This window comes from Zingiber officinale, chromosome 11A (genome assembly GCF_018446385.1).
Source record: "Zingiber officinale cultivar Zhangliang chromosome 11A, Zo_v1.1, whole genome shotgun sequence".
NCBI lineage: Eukaryota > Viridiplantae > Streptophyta > Magnoliopsida > Zingiberales > Zingiberaceae > Zingiber > Zingiber officinale.
Genome location: NC_056006.1, coordinates 97,264,826 through 97,274,685, shown reverse-complemented (window position 1 = coordinate 97,274,685; position 9,860 = coordinate 97,264,826). Strand labels below are relative to the sequence as shown.

At 42.6% G+C, this 9,860-nt stretch overlaps 2 protein-coding genes across 2 annotated transcripts; both read left to right on the top strand.

The window, feature by feature from the left end:
* Positions 1–1,027: 1,027 nt before the first annotated feature.
* Positions 1,028–2,629, top strand: LOC122031031 (protein ALP1-like). Its single transcript, XM_042590080.1, has one exon. The coding sequence runs from the start codon at positions 1,043–1,045 to the stop codon at positions 2,456–2,458; it is 1,416 nt and encodes a 471-aa protein (XP_042446014.1). The 5' UTR covers positions 1,028–1,042; the 3' UTR covers positions 2,459–2,629.
* A 352-nt stretch (positions 2,630–2,981) lies between these two features.
* On the top strand, positions 2,982–6,738 carry LOC122031032 (nucleosome assembly protein 1;2-like). The gene is made up of 11 exons (XM_042590081.1): positions 2,982–3,139; positions 3,237–3,280; positions 3,380–3,475; positions 4,729–4,821; positions 4,993–5,065; positions 5,145–5,206; positions 5,287–5,471; positions 5,554–5,731; positions 5,819–5,862; positions 6,025–6,232; positions 6,402–6,738. Exons 1-11 carry the CDS (start codon positions 3,088–3,090, stop codon positions 6,450–6,452), a joined length of 1,086 nt encoding a protein of 361 aa, XP_042446015.1. The 5' UTR covers positions 2,982–3,087; the 3' UTR covers positions 6,453–6,738.
* Positions 6,739–9,860: the final 3,122 nt, after the last annotated feature.

Here is a 9,860-nt window from a genome sequence, read left to right as displayed (position 1 = left end):
GACTGTTCCTTCACAGCATTGATGCTTTACGCCTCAGCCGAGTGGGATAGCCGCTCGGCCCGGCGACCCTTTTCACCATGAGCGTCGGAAACCCGACTCCCCGTCGGGTTGTTTTTGATTCCGCTCGGATCCGTTCGGGCGGTCGACCCACACCTTCTCTGATCGGCTGAACCTCATGCTAACCTTTTTGACTATTGACCTCTACGTGACATCGACTGTCCTCCCGAGGGGGTTCCCCGACCTTAATGTCGGATCACATAGTTATCTTCTTAATCATTACAAATAATAATTCCTATAATCTATAACTAAAAATAAATAAAAGATTATAAATATATAATAAAAAATTATTTAAAAAATTGATAAAATTTTTAAAAACTGATAAAAAACAAAAAATAAACAAAACTTAAAAAAAAGGAAAACGAATAAGGGATAAAACTAAAAAATAAATAAAACGAATAAAAGAAAAAGATAGAAACGGAAGCAAATAAAAATAGGAGATGAGACCGGGCAGAGGGACGTGTGAGGGGTGCGAAAAGCAGCCCTCATTAAAATTATAGTTGGAAAGTTTTCTTTAATTTTGAATATATATATACATATTTCTTGATAACTAGTCAAATAACCATTAATAATCAAATATCTTTACCACATCGGACGCTTCCTCTCACTATCCTCTTTCCGGCACACACCCACCACGTGTTTCAAAACAATCTTTCCAATTGTATTATTACTCTTTTCCTTCGAGTTGGTGGGACCCGGTCTACTTACTCGTCTGGGAATCAAAACGACCACCGTCCCCCTCAACTCGGTTATCCAATCCGACGTAACCCCGTCCCAGCCCTCCAAACGGACGGGCAGGATGCGGTCCATCTTGGTCCGGTCCACTCACCCGCGTGAGCCGCGGTTACGCCACAGTGTTCCTTCTCCTGATCGCGCCTCTCCCTTCCTTCCTCGAAGGAGACCGAAAAGACCGATCCAACCGCGTGCACGCGCCTCCTCTCGCACTCCCCGCCGCAACATATAAATAACCTCCCCTGCGCATTCGATGCTACACCCCCAAATTGCCAAATCTCCAGCGCTCCTCCATGTCATGACCGCCTACCAGAGTACTCCGTTCTTCCCCTCCGTCGCCTTCGACGAAGACGATTTCTCCAGTTACTACTCCTTCTTCGAAGACAACATCGCCGCCTCTCCCCCCGCTCCTCAGACTTCCTTGACCCCCTTTCCCGCCATGGATCACAATTCCAAGAAACGTCCCAGGGTGGATGATCCTCTCCCGACACGGTTCGTCGCGTTCAAGTCCTCCGCCTCCTCCTCCCCGCCGCCCCAGGCGGACGGCTTCACGGAGGAGGAGGATTCCCCTGCGCGGGCAATGCCTGCTCCGTCGGCGGCGCCCCATCCACGCCGCCTTTGGGTGAAGGACCGGAACCGGGATTGGTGGGACCGGTACAACCACCCGGATCTCCCCGAGGAGGAGTTCCGGCGCGCTTTCCGGATGTCCCGCGCTACCTTCAACTTCCTCTGCGACGAGCTTGGCTCTGCCATTGCGAAAGAGGACACGGCGCTCCGCGCAGCCATCCCCGTCAGGCAGCGCGTTGCGGTGTGCGTGTGGCGGCTCGCCACCGGCGAGCCCCTCCGGCTTGTCTCCCGTCGCTTCGGGCTCGGAATCTCCACCTGCCACAAGCTCGTCCTCGAGGTCTGCACCGCCATCCGCAACGTACTGATGCCGCGGTCGCTCCTCTGGCCCGCCCCAGCCGCCGCCGCCGTCTCCTCCGCGCGGTTCGAGGCTCTTTCAGGAATTCCCAATGTGGTGGGCGCGATGTACACAACCCACATCCCCGTCATCGCCCCCAAGGTCGGCGTTGCGGCCTACTTCAATCGCCGCCATACGGAGCGCAACCAGAAGACGTCATACACCATCACTATCCAAGGCGTGGTCGACCCTGACGGCGTCTTCACTGACGTCTGCATCGGCTGGCCCGGCTCCATGCCCGACGACCAGGTGCTCAAGAAGTCGGCGCTCTACCAGCGTGCGCACGGTGGTCAATTGAGCCACCAATGGGTCGTCGGCGGAGCCAGCTTCCCTCTCCTCGACTGGGTGCTCGTCCCATACGCCCAACAGAACCTCACTTGGGCGCAGCACGCCTTCAATGAGAAGATTGGGGACGTGCACAGGGTGGCGAAGCAGGCCTTCGCCAGGCTAAAGGGCCGGTGGGGATGCCTGCAGAAGAGAACGGAAGTGAAGCTGACGGACTTGCCGGTGTTCCTCGGCGCTTGCTGCGTGCTCCACAACATATGCGAGATGAGGAAGGAGAAGATGGACGCGGATCTGGAGTTCGAGCTGGTGGACGACGAAATGGCGCCGGAGAACGGCCTCCGATCAGTGAGCGCCATGCAGGCTAGAGATAGCATCGCCCATAATCTGTTGCACCACGGACTCGCCGGAACGGCCTTCTTGTAAGCTCCACCGCGCAGAGACACCAGCAATCTGTTGTTCTTTGTTCTGAAAAACAGAGATAGGGATATACGAATTCGTGTGGACAGAATGGATGGCGAAGAGTAATTGCTTAGTTCGCTGTGGATAGAAACAATTAAAGCAATGACAGATCAGAAGATCAATCATTCTCATAAACTAGATTGTTGTTGGATCTTGTCACCCGATTGGATTGGTGTTATTATTTCTCTGAACTAGAGATAAGGAATGACACTGAATCTGTTCTCCAATATTAGGGAAGTTATAGGGTTTCTTTTCTTTTTTCTAATTATTTGAGCAGTGAAAAGTTTCTGTATTTCCTCTTTTCTATTTGAAGTTTTATATTCTTTTAAAAATAAAATAAACTGGTCCTTCTTTTGTACCCGGCTCGGATGCACGACACCTGTAAATTTGGCAGGACCATCCATTGTTGATTAATAAAATGACGAATATAATCGTAAAAAGAAATGTCGAATATTGGATTAACCGACTGCTAAATTAATGAATATTGGATTAACCGACTGCTAAATTAGCAATATAAGTATCTGCTGTCTTCCGCCCTAGGGTTTTACTGAACCCTTTCGTCTTGAGGATAGCGGCCGCGGCGGAGTGCGACGATGAGCAACGACAAGCAGCAGAACAACCTCGACGTGTCCGATCTCCGCGCGGGTATTCTTCTTTCACTAATCTTGCTTTCTTCTTATTCGATCGATTTGCAAATATCTTATCCTGATGTTTGATTTTCGCCTTTGTTTTCTTCTGTCAGCTTTGAGTGCGGAGGATAAAGCTGGTCTGGTTGATGCGCTGAAGGTGCGATGCTTTTCTTAATGTTTTGGGGATCGGAGAGGAGGGGTTGAGGTCTTTTTCGTTTTCGGTTTGACGTGTTTTCTGCTGATTTTTGGAACCCAGAACAAGCTCCAGAGCCTGGCAGGGAAGCATACCGGGGTAATGGAAACGCTAAGCCCAGTAATTAGGAAGCGCGTCGAGGTGCTGAGGGAGATCCAGGTTGATTTACTCTTTCCGAGACTGTTTTCCCCCCACTTTTTGATGTACTAAGGATCTATTAAGATGACTTCAGGGAGATGCTTTATTTTGATTACCCTGTTTCAGTATGAACTTGGATTCAATACGTGGTTTGCCTGTTTGACTATGAAGAATTGCAAGAGAAAATCCTTGCGTGTTCCCTTCCAATCAGTTAGTACACAAGTTGGTTTTGTGATACACACAATTAGAAGGACGCTTAAGTTGGACGAAAATATTAAACATCACTTCTGTGCTCGATAGCTTGGATTGTTAGTTTTACAAATGATATTGATTGACAGTTTCGAGCCTACTTTTCCATATATCCTGTGTTATTGACTCCATGGATATTGTTGATTTTTTTTAGAACCATATTCTGTAAAATTAATCTATGTAGTCTTTACTACTTTGGTTGCTACTGCTGTTTATTGACTTCTTGTTTAAGATTTCCCATTCTGTATATGAGCTCAGAAAAGTAGTTGTAGTTGCCTGTTATTTCAATTTGATGCAATTCAATATTGAAATAAACTGACAAATGTTAGTTGGAAGCTACAATGGATAAGACCAAAGATAGTATGCTGTATCTCATGCAAATGTTAACTGAAAACATTAATGGTAAACTACTTGACTGAACTTGTTCATGTTATCTTGGTCTGTGCCATTTAGTGCGGTTGCTGAATTCTTTATATATTTTTTTCTAACATTTATTTTGAAGGTTTTGGTCATCAATCTTTTATCATCATTTGTTAGTTCATTACTTGGGTTATTGTTTTAAACGAAATTAGTTTATTTATATCATCAACTTTGTTTTATAATTTCTCTGATTTATATCTTCTATCAAATGACCAAAGTTAGCTATATTTTGCTGAATGTCACTTATAACATACAGAAAGAATGAGCATATCACTGCATATGTCAAGTATTTTGCAATTTATTCCATCAAGAGGTGAAGTTGGATGCACTCTGTTTCTTGAAGAGAGAACTGTATAATAGCATACACCCCACATTTGGAAGGGGGATTTCATTTGTACTGTCTCATTTTCTGTTGTTTATTAGTGTACAAATGTTGATGTAGGCGTAAATTGTAATATTATGAATGCCTAATCTCTAATTTTTATTAAAAAAAATAGGATTGCACACATAGCCTAGCCTATTTACTAATTCCACTCACTTCACAAAACAAGGTTTTTATGCTCTTATATTCTGATGGAGTGTCTTTTCATGTTTTTACTTTGTAGAGCCAACACGATGAACTTGAGGCTAAGTTTTTTGAGGAAAGGGCTGCACTTGAAGCTAAATACCAGAAGCTTTATGAACCACTGTACACTAAGGTATAATTGTAGTGGCCCTTAATGCTCTCTAATTTTGTATTACTGGATCTATAAATGACTTTGGAGTGCAAGATACTCTGCATTGACCTTACACTGAGTGCTAAAATTTTGTTATTTAGATTTAGTTTGATAATTCATTTTGTTTAACTTGGGTATTTTGGCTGAACCCAGAGGTATGAGATTGTAAATGGAATTGCTGAAGTTGAAGGCATTGCAGATGAATCTGCAACTAAGGCTAGTGAAGGTAATTTTTGGTATATTTAATGTTTCAAATGTTATGCTGTATTTTGTGCACTTTTTTGTAAAAAGTTTCCTTGTCACAGAAAAAGGTGTGCCTGGATTTTGGCTGAATGCTATGAAAACAAATGAAGTGCTAGCAGAGGAGGTAATGTAGGGTGTATAATTACACTTCTCCAGTCTTCTTGATTATTTACTCTATGATGTCAACTGGAGAATTTTATTCAGATTCAAGAGCGTGATGAGGAAGCTCTCAAATATCTGAAGGATATAAAGTGGTGCAGAATTAATGAACCCAAGGGTTTTAAACTTGAATTTTTCTTTGAAACCAACCCTTTTTTCAAGAACACTGTTCTGACAAAAACGTACCACATGATTGATGAAGATGAACCAATCTTGGAGAAAGCAATTGGGTAATGTATTTTTTCATTTAGTTTGCTAAAAGTTACCTTATGATAGTTCTAAATATTCACAAACTTTTGGGTTTTGCTCCAGGACTGAGATTGAATGGTTTCCAGGGAAGTGCTTGACTCAGAAGATTCTGAAAAAGAAGCCAAAGAAGGGTTCAAAGAATGCCAAGCCCATAACTAAAACTGAGAATTGTGAGAGCTTCTTTAACTTTTTTAATCCACCAGTAGTACCTGAAGACGATGCAGATATTGATGAAGAAGCCGTAAGTCTTTCTTCCATTTGAAAAAGAAAGTGATAAAGAACTGAATGAGTAACACTAAAACTAATTTCATCATTATTCTTTGGGCAGGCTGAGGAATTGCAGAGTCAGATGGAAGTCGATTATGATATTGGGTAAGTTGTGTTGTCAACTTGCAGTTCAGTACTTGTCTACATTTGTGGAAATACATGTTATCCACATTCTACTTGTTCTAAAATGCATGTTCTAGGATTCAGTCATTTTTGCGCATTCACTTGTTCATTTGCCTGGCTGATAGTGAGTGTGTTGATTGGCAGGTCTGCGATTAAAGACAAGATAATTCCCCATGCTGTTTCATGGTTCACAGGGGAGGCTGTGCAAGATGATGATGAGCTAGAACTAGAGAATGATGAGGATGAAGACGATGATGATGATGAAGATGATGAAGATGATGAAGAGGATGAGGATGACGAAGATGAGGATGAAGATGAGGAGGATAAAGGGGAAGCCAAGTCCAGAAAAAAGGTAATATATTTCATTTCTAAATCTTTCCTGTTTATTTTTATTTTTTGAGTTTCTTCATGTGTGCTGACGTATTTGTTCAATTGTATTATAGTCGCGGCAGAATGGTGCCTTTAATGAATCGATGCGCTATTCCTCTCTTGGTTAATAATGATGGTTCTTTGATATACAGAGAGTTGGTGGCGAGCAAGGTGATCGGCCTGCAGATTGCAAACAGCAGTAAATTCTTTTACAATCATCACAGAGAACCTATTCTACTCGTGGAGGATCCTGCAGAGACGGCATTTTCCAAATTTGTGTTCTGCCGGTATTTCTATGTGAAAGTTCAATCCGGAATCATGTGAGTGTCCTAGCGTGTGGTTGGAATCTGCAGATTTTTGGAATTGCTGAGCGAAGATTTATGTTTATCTTGTGTAATGTCGTGTCGTTGCTTTCATGTCGTGCCGTGGCTTTATTCTCACAGTGAGTGGACTGCAGATGAGTAATATGCTTATATTTTCATTGGACCATTGCATTTTTTTTTGGATAACACCTGCATTTATAAAAGTTAAAGTTTGACCATCTTTTTATGTTGATGCTGCTGGTAATCTGTCAATATATTTGTGTTGTGCGTTTTTTATTCCTACTGTAATGTGTTTTGATTTGTGCGAGAGTTGACGTTATGCTGCGTTCTAGTTAGGATTTCCAGTGAATACTCCCTAATTAGAAGCGTACTGGTAATTCTAGCCATGAGCTAATAGAAGAACTCCTCTGCGTCGCTTCGGAGACGCAAAAAAAATTGTTCTAAGTCTATAAGCTCCAACTTCAACAATGAAAACAGTCTCACAATTAATAGAAAATTGTCCTGCTGATCTGTTAATATGTCTAGCAGGAGCCCAACAAAAAATTTGTTCAGGTCTATAAGCTCCAACTTCAACAATGAAAAAAGTCTCACAATTAATAGAAAATTGTCCTGCTGATCTGTTAATATGTCCAGCAGGAGCACAGCTAATATGAGAGCTCTTCGTAGAAATTATTATGAATTCTCTGAGTCCCTAATTAGTAATTAATGGTTTGGATTAAAATATATTAAGCTTGATCATTAATTTACGTTTGCGAACAAGTTTGATGTTCAATTTGATAAGGATTTATTTATATTTGTTCAATATATATAATATCAATTAAATTAATAACCTTGAATAACTCGTTTAACTAATCAAAACAGTTTCAACACATATATGTTTATCTCGTTAATATTCGTGAATAACGTTCGTTAACTATGTTCATCAATAAGATTTTTATCAACTTGTTAAATAAATAAAGAAATTTTTAAAATGAATAAATAAATTTATATTATCAAACTCAATAACTAATCAAATAAGTTTAAAATATAAATATTTCAAATAATCAAACAATCTTGAATTGAGAGTTCGATAATATCTAAACAAAACAAACTCAAGTCTAGGGTTGTAAATGGACTGAAGGTTTAGTAAGAGTTTGTTTATATTCGTTCAAAATACATAAGATCAATTAAATAAATAAACTTAAACAACTTGTTGAACTAAACGAACAATCTTGAACACATATGTGTTTAGCTCGTTAATGTTTGCGAATAATGTCCGTGAACAACGTTCATGAATTATATTCATCAATAACTCTTATCAAATTACTAAATAAATAAAGAAACTTTTAAAATGAACAAATAAATTTGTATTATCAGGCTCAATAACTAATCAAATAAGCTTAAAATGCAAAAGTTTAGAATAATCAAACAAGCTTGAATTGAGAATTCGATAACATCTAAACGAACCAAACTCAAGCCTACGGTTATAAATGGACCGAATGTTTGATAAGAGAATGTTTATATTCGTTCAATATACATGATGTCGATGTGTCCTAAGGACCTAGGGGGAATTAGAGAAAAAGAGAGGGGTATTTTGGTCAAATCATTATTTAGAGCTTGGAGAAAAAGGGAATGCACTGTTCACGCGTGCGAGGGGTCCGTGTTTTCTCCCCGCCGCCAGGGGCTTCATGAATGACTCTTCATCACACTCCGATCCTCACCGGCGTCGGTTGCTGCTCCTCTCCTTTCCTTCTCCTCGACGCCATCTCCTCCTTCTGGTTTTCTCCGTCGCCTCACACAAGGAGTTTTGGTCCGTCGCCAGGAGGTGGACGCACAGGAGGGCCACCTTCGCGGCTGCCTTGCGCAAGCTGACGCCACCTCATGCATCCGCGTCGTCTTCTCCTCCTCACGACGCCGCCACCGGACGGACTCGGCGTCGTCTTCCTCGCGCAACCCACAATTCGACGCAACCTCTACCCCCTCCTTTTCTCTCTCTCGGCTTCGCTCTCTCGCAAGGCGGCGGCGGCGCCACCACAGGGACCTCACGCGCGCCATCTCTCCTACTGCAAGCGTCGTCTCCTCCCTATCCCTCTCACGCTCGGGCCACCTCTTGTGATCGCTAGCCTCACAGCCGGCCTTGTGCCTCCAGAGACTGCTGCCAAGTGTGTGGTGCTGCCTCCCGGCGTTGACACCGCCTCCATCGCCTCACCTCACGGCGGCAGCTGCCTCCATTGTTGGATAGACTTTCGAATGCTGACGTAGGACATTGGTGCTGCCTTCGTCATTGTTTGCGTTCACTACAAAAATAGTCGCGAATAACGATTGAATATTCCGTCGGCATTCCGTCGGTAAATGAGCTTTCCGACGGAATTTTTGATATCGGGAAGAATTGGGTCGTGGCTCAATTTACCGATGGAAAATATATTCAGTCGGAATTTACCGACAGAATGTATGAATTCCGTCGGTATACATTAACAACAGAAAACTTACCTGTCGGCAAAGGGCAAACGGCGTGTAACGGAGCTTACCGACTGAACCATATTCTGTCGGTAAATCACCGACGGAATAATGAATTCCATCGGTGATTCCCGACGGAATATTGAATTCGAGTGTGAGAGAAATGTACTCGGGAAGGGAACCCCTAGGCTTAGGGTTTTACCAATCGATTGGCAACTGGACCAGTCGACTAGGATATGACACAGAATTTTTCTATGCCCGACGACCGAGACATCAATCGATTGGTAAAGAGTCATTGGCCAACACCAGTCGACTGGTGTAAGGACTAGTCAACTGGTGCAAGGACTAGTCGATTGATATCAGTAAAATCAGTTTGCTGATTTTCCCAAACTCTATATAATGAAGCTTGGGGTGGCAGGCCTTGGTGACAAAATTAAAGATGGCTAACCCCTAATTAAAGTCTCCAAGTTCTCAGTGCAATTTAAGGTCATAATCGAGTTTGTGGCGAAATTTCTCCACCGGCAAGGAGGATTGTGCTAGTCGGAGTTTGCCAAGGACTAATCCACCAACGGATAGAGATTGTCCACCTTACGGACAACCGTAGAGTTAAGAGCTTTATCTCTGAATCATGTTAAACGAACGTGTTAGAGTTTTCATTTCCTTTTTGTCTTTAACTTTTGTATTCATATTAGTTTTGTATTTCCGCTGTGCACTAACGAATATGTAGGAAAGCGAACGTTTGGGGTGGTCGTCTATTCAACCTCCCTTCTAGCAGGTCACGATATCCAACAATTCCTTCACTATGATGGTGTTAGAAATGGGGATAGTGGGGAACGTGGCCCATGTTCCCCA

Excerpts from the sequence above, each read along its gene's own strand:
- LOC122031031 (XM_042590080.1), top strand. The coding sequence starts at position 1,043 with ATGCTACACCCCCAAATTGCCAAATCTCCAGCGCTCCTCCATGTCATG.
- LOC122031032 (XM_042590081.1), top strand. The coding sequence starts at position 3,088 with ATGAGCAACGACAAGCAGCAGAACAACCTCGACGTGTCCGATCTCCGC. Across the intron at positions 5,207-5,286 it reads ATGAAGTGCTAGCAGAGGAG|ATTCAAGAGCGTGATGAGGA; the intron begins GTAATGTAGGGT and ends AATTTTATTCAG. Across the intron at positions 5,863-6,024 it reads GAAGTCGATTATGATATTGG|GTCTGCGATTAAAGACAAGA; the intron begins GTAAGTTGTGTT and ends GTTGATTGGCAG.